The sequence below is a fragment of the Staurois parvus genome, unplaced genomic scaffold (genome assembly GCF_062004578.1).
Source record: "Staurois parvus isolate SC_StPar_1 unplaced genomic scaffold, SC_StPar_1.0 ptg000485l, whole genome shotgun sequence".
NCBI lineage: Eukaryota > Metazoa > Chordata > Amphibia > Anura > Ranidae > Staurois > Staurois parvus.
This window is the reverse complement of record NW_028318281.1, coordinates 338,599-352,271: the sequence shown is the minus strand read 5'-3', so window position 1 is coordinate 352,271 and position 13,673 is coordinate 338,599. Positions and strand designations below refer to the sequence as shown.

General features: G+C 44.4%; 1 protein-coding gene across 1 annotated transcript in view; it reads right to left on the bottom strand.

Moving 5' to 3' along the window:
- Positions 1–3,141: 3,141 nt before the first annotated feature.
- The window catches only part of LOC149452295 (uncharacterized), a 192,827-nt gene continuing 182,295 nt past the window's right edge, over positions 3,142–13,673 (bottom strand). Inside the window, exon 28 of the mRNA XM_089689531.1 lies at positions 3,142–7,884. Coding sequence (XP_089545657.1) covers positions 7,661–7,884 — 224 coding nt within the window. The 3' untranslated portion in view covers positions 3,142–7,660. The remainder of the gene's footprint in view (positions 7,885–13,673) is intronic.

Genomic DNA, 13,673 nt, shown 5'->3' with positions numbered 1-13,673 from the left:
GGGCACTATGAAGAGCTGGAGGGCACTGTGGAGGCTGAGGGTTCCCAGGGAGCCGAGGAGCACTGTGAGCCACTATGGGAAGTTGGGGTGCATTATGGGAGCTTGGCGGCACCATGGGAGGTTTAGGGATCTACAGCTGACTGGTGACCCAAGAGAGGGGAGTCCACAGCCTGGCATGGGACCACAGCCTGGTGGTTAGGTGATAGTAGGCTAGGGGCAGAGGAAAAGCTGTAGTACTTACTTTTAATGCTGGGGGTTGCCACTACAAAAGTAATTTTTTTAACTATCCTGGAGTTTAGCTTTAATTTGGGCTGGTTAAGGGTAACAAAAAGTAAAAATTTTATTTGAAACAAATTTAACTTACATTTAACTTATTGCCGGTTTGCACACATAAGAGCCCCAACAATGTTGTTATAATGTACCGTATATATTCGAGTATAAGCCGACCCGAATATAAGCCGAGGTACCTAATTTTACCACAAAAAACTGGGAAAAACTATTGACTCGAGTATAAGCCGAGGGGGGAGGAATAGTGGCCGTCATTGGTGTCAGTGTGGGAGGAATAGTGCCCCATCGTTGGTGTTAGTGGGGGGGAGGAATACTGCCCCATCGTTGGTGTCAGTGGGGGGAGGAATAGTGCCCCATCATTTGTGTCAGTGTGGGAGGAATAGTGCCCCATCGTTGGTGTCAGTGGGGGGAGGAATAGTGCCCCATCGTTGGTGTCAGTGGGGGGAGGAATAGTGCCCCATCGTTGGTGACCCCTGCTCCAGCCTGGGCTCGCTCGCTCCCTCCCTCTCCCATGGTACACACTTACCGGTCAGATGTCTTCCTTCTCCGGCCGCTCTCCTCCTCTTCACTCGCTCGATCTTTGCGGTGCCGCTCGGCTCCTCCTCTCCAAGCTCCACCTCCTCGCCGGTGATTGGCCGCCGGAACTGTAGCTCAGGAGAGGCACACAGGCGCCCAATCACCGGCGAGGAGGTGGAGCTTGGAGAGGAGGAGCCGAGCGGCACAGCGAAGATCGAGCGAGTGAAGAGGAGGAGAGCGGCCAGAGAAGGAAGACATCTGACCAGTGTGTACCATGGGAGAGGGAGGGAGCGGCGAGGATTGATCCCGGGGGTGTGTCCAGATGACAGGGACGGCATGTCATCTGCAGACGTTGACTCGAGTATAAGCTGAGGGGGCCGTTTTTCAGCACAAAAAATGTGCTGAAAAACTCGGCTTATACTCGAGTATATACGGTACTCATAAGTACAAAATCTGTTTCCGCGCCTTTATTCACAAAGGAGCCACTGACTAGACGTGCATTTTGTTTTGTTACGATTTGTTTTTTGGCCGAAAATGTCATTTTTGGAGATTCCAATGTATGCGAATCTCCAAATGGAAATAGTAACGAATGTCAACGAATCCAAAAAAAGTTAAAACGAAATTAAAAATGCATTTGTTTCACTCAGATGACATCACATGATGCGATAGTAGGCCTGTAGGGAAATTAATTCAATTTTCAAATTTGTTACACAATTCAAATTCAGAAAACAAATGGATCCAAATTTTGTTCCGTTTGTTAATTCAGATGCGCATGATGCCTGTCGATATTGTCCAATCAGCTCATGTCATTTCTCATGGTGGGTTGGAATAGCATCCAAAAATATCAAATCCTTCGGATTCAAAACCATTTGATTTAATACTATATCTAATATCTAATTGAAAACCTGAAAAAGTTTTTGACTCCACCCGGACCAACGAATATGCAAAACAAATGCTAAAGCTACAAAAAAAAAATAAAAAATTTCACCATAACTAATATAAAAAACCAAAAAATTCTTCTATGAACAAATGCATCTGAAATTAAACAAAAATTTTTGGCACGCACATGACTATCACCAGGGCTGCTGTTAGAAACCACGGGGTCCCATACAGCCAATCTGACAGGGCCCCCCTCCAAAAAACAGCTTTAGTTATGAATGAACACAGTGAGTGATGGGTACCGATCACCCATTGTGTTCATTAAGGAAAGGAAGGGGCTGGTAAATGTGGCATATTTCCAGACCGTTCCCCCACTCTCTATCCTGAAGGATCCTTTTGTGTGCTTATAACTGCCGTTGGAAAGGAGAGGAGGTAGGCAGCACTGTGGGGGTGAGGGCACACAGGGGGGCCTGGGCAGCAAGGAGAAACGTATGGTGCACAGGGAGGGTGATGGGTGTGGTGGGGGGTATTACTGGAACCGATCACCTTTATGGCTCTCTCTGCAGCAGCTTAAAGCCAGAGAAGAAGCCAGAGAAGAAGCCAGCTTTTAGCTGCTACACAGAGAGACACCCAGCTGCCTGGGTCCCTCTGGCGGCTTGGGCCCCATACAGACAGGGGCAGGGGCGGACTGACCATTTGGAAACTGGGGCACTGCCCGAGGGCCTGGGGTCAGTAGGGGGCCCCATGAGATGCCCCTGGAACCTTTTTCATAGGCTTTTTTGAGTTTGGGCAAGGACTCAGGGGCCCCATGATCCCCTATTGCCCGGGGGCCCCATGAGTTGTCAGTCCGCCCCTGGACAGGGGTGTATTTTTCACAAGGCAAACAAGGCATTTGCCTAGGGCGGCATTTCTCAGGGGGGCAGTGGCATTTTTCAGGGGGTCAGCGCCGCCCCCCAAAGGAAGGAATGGAAGAAAGGACACACACAGCATGGGGACCAGGTGGGATCTGAGAAAGGCTGCGGGCTGCTTGATGGTGTATGCAGGGGCGCGGGGGGGTGTTGCCAGTGTATGGGGGTGGTGGTAGTGGAAGGGTCACTCAGGTGGGGGTGGGGGGCTGGGGTGTTGTTGGTCAATGTCAGGTTCTCTTTGTGGGGGCGGGGGGTGCTGCCTGGTGTCAGGGTCTCTCCTTTGGGGGAGCCAATTTTTGTGTTGCCTAGGGCAGCACGAAACCTAACTACACCACTGCATACAGAAGGACTGGTGGTACCCCCTTATCCACAGCCCTGTCTATCACTGACAGAACACAGAACTCTCAACCAAGTCCCAGGAATGGCAGGGAAGGAAGGCTTATTCCTTGTGCTTAGATGAGTTGTCTTGGGCGTACCGCTTACATCCACGATTTGTAAGGGGCCAGGGCTTTGAAGGAGATGTTTCATTCATTTTTAGTGAACGCACATCTACAGTTTTATTATAAAGTTTATTTGAAATGATTTCATTACAACATCTTTATTTTTACACGCTGGCTGTATTTTTACAATTGCATTTTACAAACAGATTTAATGATCATTTAACTAGTGTCCCTCTGCCTATCAGGGAATTATACTAGTGTCCCTCTGCCTATCAGGGAATTATACTAGTGTCCCTCTGCCTATCAGGGAATTATACTAGTGTCCCTCTGCCTATCAGGGAATTATACTAGTGTCCCTCTGCCTATCAGGGAATTATACTAGTGTCCCTCTGCCTATCAGGGAATTATACTAGTGTCCCTGCTAAAGAAGAACTATGAATAAACCAACTAACCACATAGAAGATTTCTTCTTTTCTGTCATTCTGGTCAGTATTGCGCATTAGCAAGGCACAACCACTATGCAGCATTACTAGGAAGGGAACAACTATGGCTGCCCCCATGGATATAAACATAAATATAGACGCCATACACCCAAGAAAAGTTTTCAAACATGACTGTGCAATAATAAATTATTTACATTGTGCTATTCACATATTCTCTAACATGAAAACCTTGGAAAACATTATACATTCCTTTTAAAGAAAACCTGCACTGAGAGAAACATGGGGGCTGCCATTACTTGTGGTGTTGGCTATCTGAGTTTAATGCATTCTCAGTCACTGACCTGGAAGAAGTTTAAAACGTATGAGTTCGGACTTACTGGCTACACACTTTTTCCAGGTCAGCAACGCCAGATAGGCGTTTTCAGAAGTTGTCAGAAATGTTTTTCAGTACAGGTTTCCATAGAGTGAACCTGTGTTTGGCCATGCAGGGCAAAGCAATAGTTTCAGATGAATTTCATCTCCACCACTTACTGTACATTAGCTCAAATTTCCTTTACTAGCCTGCTGCGCCACTCAGCAGGCGGTAGCAGGGGCGGACTGACAACTCATGGGGCCCCCCGGGCAATAGGGGATCATGGGGCCCCTGTGTCCTTGCCCAAACTCAAAAAAGCCTATGTATAAGTTACCAGGGGCATCTCATGGGGCCCCCTACTGACCCCGAGCCCTCGGGCAGTGCCCGATTTTCCAAATGGTCAGTCCGTCCCTGGGCGGAAGTGAAGAAAAGAAACTCTGTGTAAGTAATGACCTGGAGCTTATGTTGGATCAAGGACTCTCTCCCCACTATATGGCCAAATGATTGTGGACATCTGACCATCACACCCACTATATGGCCAAAAGTATGTGGAAATCCCTCCAAATGATTGAGTTCGGGTGTTTCCAGTGAAGGGTTCTGTTCTAACTATGTATTGTGTACAAAGACATTTTAGACAATGGTGCTCTTCCAACCTTGTGGTAATAGGTTGATGAAGGCCCTTTTCTTTTACAGCAGGCCTGTGCCCCTTTATACTCCATAAAGACATGATGGGTTTGTTGTGGAGAAACTCCAATGTCTTCGTGCAGAGCCCTGATCTCAAATCTACTAAATACCTTTGGGATGAATTGGAGCACTGATTTGTAGCCAGGTCTTCTCTTCCAACACCAGTATCTGACTCCATGAAAGCTTTTTTGGGTAAAGTCCCACAGATACTCTCCATTATCTGTTGTGGAAAATCCCAGAATAGTGGCCATAATTGGTGGCAGACTGAATAATAATGCCCATGGTTTTGGAATGAGGTGTCAAACAATCTCACGTAGTTGTGAAGATTAGATGGCAACAAACTTTTGACCATATAGTGCATGTTCCCATGATGGGGCAATCATTCAAATAAACCTGTTGCTGTTCTGCATATGGGCAAACCACACCTTCACTTTACAGGAAATTGTCAGCATAACCATGTCTGAGAAACTCAATATAAAAATACATTGTTTTCACATACTGCCCTTCTTTTACATCCATGATTCAACACATACAATTCCAGTTGCTGCTGCAGATGAGAAGGTTTTGTCCTTCACATGTTGGAATACTCAATGTTCACAGCCAAATCAAATATTCTTGTTTATTGATTTAACTAGCCACAATCAAGTCCAAACACTTGGCTGCTCGGGTAGTATCCTGTTCCTCAACAGTTCACGAGTTTCATCGAAAACTACCCAAAGTGATGTCACTATTCGTTTACTCGGGGGGCTATGTGCCATTGGCAGAGAAGTAACATTTCAGCTGGGATTCAAGGGTTGCTAGAAGCAATGCTTTTACTATCAGACACTGCTCATAATGAGGCACAAATGATCCATTCTCATACGGTTTGGATGTCTGCTGTGAAACTCTACAGTATGTTTGGGAAGAGAGAAGATTTGGACCCTTTCATGCTTATGTGTATGTAGCATTGGACTCTTTTTGGACACAGGTGACTGCAGGTGTTTGTGTTTTTAAAGGACGATTTCACTTTTAGTGATTAAAATCCCCCCCCCATTGTAGCTCATACAGTATATCTATTCACTTCTATGGTCATTACATGCTGCATAGATGGGGGACACCATAGGTGTGAACCATGAATAGAAATAAAGGGGACCACAACAAGCGAGCTGAGCACAGTGAGAACCCTGGAGTTGGAATTATTATTATTATTACATCGAGTTTATATAGCGCCAAAGGGTTTGCTCAGCGCTGTACAATAGGGGGGACAATACATGGCACAGTACAACAATAACAAACAGCACACGAGGGGTAAGAGGGCCCTACTCTTTCGAGCTTACAATCTAGGAGGGAGGGGGTAGTGGTACAGTAGGAAGTGGCTGTGGGGGATGGAGTGGTGGGAGGAATGAGGGAGAATGGCCGTTAGGTGAGGGTGAGGTAGGCTTTCCTGAAGAGATGGGTTTTGAGGGAGCGCCTGAATGTGAGGAGGGAAGGCGACAGTCTGATGGATTGGGGCAGTGAGTTCCAGAGGATGGGGGAGGACCTGGAGAAGTCTTGCAGTCGTGCATGGGAGGAGGAGACCAGGGAGCAGGATAGAAGGAGGTCCTGTGAGGAGCGAAGGGTACGGGTAGGGCGGTACTTGGGGAATGAAGGTAAATTTATAACTACTGTGTTCCTGCTACACTCAGAGAGTAAAGGGTTTATTTAAAGGGTAACTTCAAAATTAAGGAGTGGAGGCCATTATAGTCACAAGGGGGATGTGGGGGACAACTGTATATTAATTTCAATTGTTCTAAAATGGGATGTCCAACAGGTTTGTAGGCAGGTGCCTATAGCAAGTCGTATAGTTGATTGGTCTGCCCAGGCTGGGGAAGGGGTTAACGTCTAGGACTTCATTTCATGGGATTTTTCTAGGGCTGGCCTTTCGCCTTGTGGCATACATAAATAGGGGGAAGGTTTGGTTCAAGGGGGAGCCCCAGGAAAAAGTTGGAGAGAGAGCGCACCAAGAGCGTGGACCCGAGAAGTTCTAGAGCCATCATGTAGCCCCACAAGATACTGGGGTACTAGAGGACACTACCAATCGTTGTAAATCACCAGTTATGGACTATGGTCTGTAAAGTCATGCCTGGGCCAGATGCATAAGCTAGTTTTGGGCCTGGGCTATGTTAGGCTTCTTATTTATTCTGCCATAAGAGTGTACAGTTCATCAAACTGTTTTAAAGCCTCGCCTGGAGTTAGTCGAAAGGGTGCATAATGGTGTATGAAAGAACAGGGCCAGTAAAGCACATATAGAGTATGAAACAAGGCCACTACAAAGGGTTAACTCAGCAGGTGTGGAGGAACAGTTGCAATGGGTAACCAAAGACTGGTGGAGAGCAGGGGCGGACTGACAACTCATGGGGGCCCCCGGGCAATAGGGGATCATGGGGCCCCTGTGTCCTTGCCCACACTCAAAGCACACCCAAAAAAGCCTATAAAAAAGGTACCAGGGTCATTTCATGGGGCCCCCTACTAACCCCGGGCCCTCAGGCAGTGCCCAAGTGCTCGAATGGTCAGTCCAACCCTGTTGGAGAGTGTAAAGCAGCCTAGCTTGAAATGTGGTACCTGACATGGTGGGAGGTCCTCCAGTAGTGATGTACGAGAGGGCAGCAAGAGTTAATCAAGTGCACTTATGAGGTCCGTGCTATGTGCATGGTGGGACCCCATTCTGTCACTGGGAGTGAGGTGGCAGAGGTACGCTGGACATGTGGAGAGGGCACAGGCTCAGCAGTGACCCTCCTAAATGCAACATACAATAAGGAAGGTGTGTAGTGACACGGGACATAATGCTTTAGAGAGAAACAGGTCACAGGCTACACATCGTATACGGTTCATCTCTAAGTCAGAGTACCACCATAATGTTGACTTCCACGTGAATGTGGCCCCACCTAGTCTCAGGCATTGATGAGCCTGTACATGTAAGGAGAAGTGACCCTCCCTCAAGCTCATATAGGTGTGATAGACAAGTGTCCACAAAACAAAGGTACCTCCAACCTGCCCTGGTCATAGTGGAATAGAGTTTGTTTTTGCCTGTGGTGTGGCTTCAGCACATGGACAAGTTTTGACTCATATGTTGGCAAGTTTGCAGCAGGTCTAAAATTCTTCCCACTTTTAAAATTCAGAATTTCTGGAAATTCAACTAGCTGTAGTGCTCAAGCCTCCATTGTGGAGCTTCTTATTTGGCACGTGATGTGACAGTAGCTTGCTGTTGACTTCTATGATCTGAGGAACATTTCTATCAGGGGTGACACGATCTGTCTGTCCTTTTAGTGACAAGTATCTTGTGACCACAGAATGCCAGTTAATGATCTCATCCACGTGTATCGGACCCGTAAACTGGTGATCCCGGTATATGCCACCTGAAAGGAAAAATAGAAGGTCTTTACAGATACAGTAATACAGAAGAATTACTGTAGTATTACAATATATCTAAAGCCAACATTGGCGATACACAGCGGAAGTATCAGTTGTCAGTTAGCTTTGCATTATCTGCCGTGTTACAAACATAATACGGTTATACATATTTACTGCCTTCAAGAATTTCACTTCTGAGACTATACCGGTCTCTTCTTCACCATAAATTATGACTGACGTCAAAGCAGCCGGAGAAATTATCCATGTTAGTTGCCTTTCTGAGTTTTCCATATTAGTCCACTTTACCAGTTTACATCTACTGATAATAAACCAGTAAAGATCAGGGTGACCTGACCACAACATTAGAAAGATTTACTGTCTCCTGCAGTGTAGTGGAAATCTATAAGACAGATCATTGAAATGGTAAGAAATAGACATTTTATGAATTTGAGTCACCACTCTTAAGGTATGAGTATGTGTATTGTTATGTACTTGTATTCTCTCCATGTTTGAACAGACACATGAACCCGTGTCAGGATGTAAGGACCCCATGCAGGCCGACGCGTCTTCTGCCTGGGCCCAGTGCTGAAAACCGAAACTCTGGAAAGGCAAATAGGTTGTTCACTTTGCAACGGAAGTTGCGCTTTTCAAGGAAGTGTAATGGACCCCAGACACCCACAACTGGGTATCTGCGTCAAGAAGCTGCTTCTCAGGCTCTGGAACACGAGACCAGTGACTCTGGCTATTGTTACCCCAAGATCTAGACGACACCAGATTTGAAGTAAGCCAGAAGGTAGACTACTTTATTTGAACACAGATACAAGATATATACACTCAGGAGGCAATCCCCCCTCCCTGTATAATGACACAGGGCGGGGCAATCTACATTTAGTAACAAGAGACACACAGGTATTCAAACTTCACACCAGCAGACAGTCCCATCAGGAGGGAGGGCTGCTGGAGACAACCGCCCACTAAGCTAATACACATAAACACATACATCCCATAATAGTTTGCTCCCAAACCAGACACACAATAGAACAATGGGATGCAACCACATAACTCCAAACAATCCACAACCCCCACCCCACCTATCTCCTAGACATGTCTACACAATATTAGGACAGATCACCCTGTACCCCTAACAGGCACAGGGTGACTTACACATAATAAGGATATGGGGAGCTGAGACAGGGGTCTCCCCACCTCTCCATAAAGAGCTGGGTTCCACGGGCCCCCCACCCAAAAGGAAGTTTTCCCTAAAGCAGGGGTGTCCAACGTTTTGACCATCTTGGGCCGCATTGGAAGAACAGGAATTGTCATGGACCACACAAAAAATACACCAACAATAAGGATAGATGATGAGCAGAAAAAGTCAAACAGATCACAAGTTAACGATCACTGATATAGAAACTGTAACTATCTGAGGAATAAAACTTTATTTTTGTAATTTTTTTTTTATTATAAAAGTAAAAAAGGGTAACATAAAAATATTGTGATATGTGACACAATTTGTGATAAACTAACCCATCAATATCTGGTTGGATGGATGGAGTAGCAATTCTCAATGAATTCTCAAGGTGCTCATCAGATATTTTGGTTCTAATTTAGCCCTCCATGTGCTTCATCCTTGAAAATAGTTCTCACAAATATAGATGTTGCCGGAAACTGATGACATGAGTAAGGTGTGATTGTGAAGAGTGGGAGATTTTACTTTGGGAAGATAAAAATCCAGTGAAGAGACATTGTCAAATTTTTCTTTGGCCACTTGGTTTCTCGAAGTGTAAATGCATTTTAATATAAAATTCCCAGAAAAATCAACATTTTAAAGTAAGTTTTCGATTTTGTTTTGGGCCACATTCATAGTCTGCTGCACTTGGACACCCCTTATGTAAAGCATAGCTAATTTGGTGAAATTTCCAAATTTGCAAAGAATACCCAATCACATGTAAAAAATAATTAAGAAGCAGCATTTTTGCTTGCACATGGTTGGATGATGGAAGTCAGTAGAGCTTCCCCTCATTCATTAAGCTCAAGGGAAACTTGCCTTGCAAAGTGCAACTTCCCTTAAAAAAAAAAAAACTAGTCGATTTGCTTTTAGTAAATCAACCCTTCTGTGTAGGCAAGGGACAGGAAAACTTTGGCCTTCCCGCTGTTGCAGAACTATACGTCCCATCATGCCTAAAACAGCAATTTTGCTTGCACATGGTTGTATGATGGAAGGCAGTAGAGCTTCACCTCATTCACTAAGTTCAAGGGAAACTTCCCTTGCAAAGTGCAACTTCCCTTCAAAAAAGAAAAGTCGATATGCTTTTAGTAAATCAACCCTTCTGTGTAGGCAAGGGACAGAAAAACTTTGGCCTTCCCACTGTTGCAGAACTATATGTCCCATCATGCCTCTGCCTGCCATGCTTGTGATTGTCAGAGTCTTGCAATGCATCGTGAGAACTGTAGTTTCGCTACAACTGGAGGGTCAAAGTTTGTCTACCCGTAGGCTACTGGAGGAGGACCAAACTGTTGATTAACAAAGTATTTCATTTATTGTAATCCTGACAGCATCTTTCCTATATGACAGTTTTCGGAGTGTCTCTCATCAGAATTGAGTCCAGGCAGATGTTTGGGCAGCCTTAGATCCTACACTGCTCTGACAGGGAGAGAATACAAGTAAATAATATAAAAAAACTGGCATCCTTGAGAGGTAAAACTGCACTATTATAACAATTTCAGAATATAGATTTGGGTTACTACAGATTCCCAGTGGTGGGTGGTTTTCTTTAATAGATAAGTGCACTTTTAGTACCATTATCCTCAGTTGCACCCTTCACATAGTAAGTTTGTATTAGGTAATAACAGGGCAGAACTGGGAACATTTGGACTTGGAGTTAAATGCAACCAACTGAACGTTTCATGGAAGGGACAGATTCTTGTAGGCTGAACAAAGAAAGCCACACACAAGTATGGCAGCCAGGGTGAAAAGAGGATGTTGACTTAAGGCACCTGGTTTATTGTAACCCATCTTTTCACATTTATATTGGGGGATTGTAAGGAATGAATTTAAAGGAAGAAGTACTTAGTAAGATATACTAGGTGACTGCCATGCCGCTACCACTACATGAACCAGCCTTTCTCAACCAGGGTTTCATGGAACCCTAGGGTTCTTCCAGAAGTTGCTACAGGTTCCTTGGGCAATGAGCAATTTTTGCATCTCAAATAATTATTACTGACACAAGTGATCTTTTAGGGAATCTTCCCAATGACCACAAACGTAAGGAACATTTTTCCTAATGATCATCACACCATGAGCTGTAGATATAATAAATATTGACAGGGGTTCTCTGAGACCAGGAAGTTATTTCAAGGGTTCTTCAATGTTCAAAAGGTTGAGAAAGGCTGACATTGACTCGCCTACTATTATGTCTGGGAAAAAAAAGAATTATGGCAAAGACCATGGACTATATAGGCACTGCAACAGCATGTTAAAAAGTTTCAACACTTTATTGAACACATACATGTGTAAAAACGCTTACCAAATATAGCATAGCCATATAACATGTAAAAAGAAATCAATGCACATTAAATTACTATCAAAGAACCCCAAAACATCAAATGTGTGCCAAGTCTTGACAACAGCTACGTAGGGTATTCTTGATGTAATGATGTGATGTGATTACACCGAGAGTGCCCTACGTAGCTTTTGCCGAGACTTGGCACACATTTGATGTTTTGGGGTTCTTTGATAGTAATTTAATGTGCATTGATTCTATATTTGGTAAGCGGTTTACACATGTATGTGTTCAATGAAGTGTTGAAACATTTTAACATGCTGCTGCAGTGCCTATAAAGTCCATGGTCTTTGTCAGAATTCTCTTTAGTCAATATTAGCATGAAGCACTGTAGGATTTTGGTCATGTACCCACAGTAACCACCTTGTGTTGGGAGCATCTATTCTTATTACTATTATGTGTGGCCCCTTGATGACATCAGGAGCCCCCAAAGTCCCCTTGTAATTTGACCATCACTGACTTAGACAATAAGGCCCCATGTACACGGGACACTTCTGAACGATGGAAACTGACTGCTGGAAAACGTAGGTTAAAAAAGTCAGTTTAGCCGCGTTTGCATACCACGTTTATGTGCGTTTTTTTAAAGATAAGCACAGGAGAACCTCCCAAATGCCCAGAATGCACTGAAAAGTGGTAAATTATTAACTATTTCAGACTGTTTCAGAAAAATACAAAGAGTAGAAGCAGAGACAGCAGTATGTGTGGAGATTAGCTTAGGTGTGAGTTGCTCATTAATATTTCTTTTGTTTCCAAGGGTGGGAAAGGTGCCTGGTGGAGGGAGTCACTAAGGTCACCTGGCAGGGGGTCTTCATGAGGAATTTGAGGTGTGAATACTCATTAACATATCTTTTGTTTCCAAGGGTGGGAAAGGTGTCTGGTGGAGGGAGTCACTAAGGTCACCTGGCAGGGGGTCTTCATGAGGAGTTTGAGGTGTGAATGGTCATTAACATAACTTTTTGTTTCCAAGGGTGGGAGAGGTCTGAGGTGTGAATTGGTCATTCCAATGTGTGACAAGCTTGGTAGGAACATCCTGTGTTCAGTGTTTTGTCCATCTGAGTACCTTGAAAACTCTTTGCATGCATTTTTTATAATGAAAAAAGGCTCTGGACCGCATCTGGAAGAGTTAAAAAAAATTTCAAACACAAACGCTTATAAAGGCGATTTGCCACGTTTAGACCCGTTTACAAGCATTTTGTGTTTGAAACGCTGATAAAATCAACTGCTGAACGTAAGTTTTCTGCATAAAAAAAAACGACTGTAAACTCAACTGCCTGTAAATGACTGTAAACGACGATGTGTACATGGACACATAGGAGAACATTAGGGAGAGTTCAGGGGCTGCTGAAAAAAAAAACGCTGAACAGTTCCTAAACGTCAGTTTATCAGCTGCAGTGTACATGAGCCTTAAAACTGATTTATTTGAAGCATTGATGCTGGGAGGTTTTGTTCCACCCCAGCCAGAGGAAGTCTGATTTCACGAAAATATTCAATTTTCTTTTGCAATACTGGCTTCCAACTCTCTGATCCCTGAAATTGTGATTATGGGGGATGTTCACCATATGAGTGATTCATCCTAGTTATTAATAATAATTCCCGCATGCTGTTATACTATAATTAGGATTCTTGTATTATTTGGTCTTTCCTACTGGAAATCAGTAACTTCAGCTTGATTTTCCCTGAACTCATAATAAAAATGGCTTTTTGTTTTCAAGATTTCATAAAAAAAAGCACGTATCATTCACATAGTTCAATGAGTCAGGAAATGGACCTGTGGGAACCTTCAAGACTGGATTTCTTACTAGGTAACATAGGCCATGACATTGGGTGCTGTTGCCATTGATGTCACTAAGCTCAGGGTTGAAAAGTATTCTGGATTCCAAAGGGCTGTCCTGCAGGGTCCACAACACTCTACAGAGTGGCACTGGGTGGCCATGGTGCCAGTCTGCTGCTTAGCCCTCTGCAGTGAAACATGCCCCCGCCCCCTGCTATTCCATCCAGTGCTCCTCAATCTCAGCCCTAGAGCTTCCCAGCCCCCTCCATAATCTCCAGTATCCCAAGTGTGTGCATTGGAGGGATGGGGGCACAAGGTAGCTGGGCTGGGGAAAAATATTGCCAAGTGTCAGTATCTTATTGTATCGAGACACCAATTGTCAGTATTTTACTATTCACAACCCTAACTGTCAGTATATCATTATTTTGGGACTCAAAGAGCCAGTATATAATTATCTTGT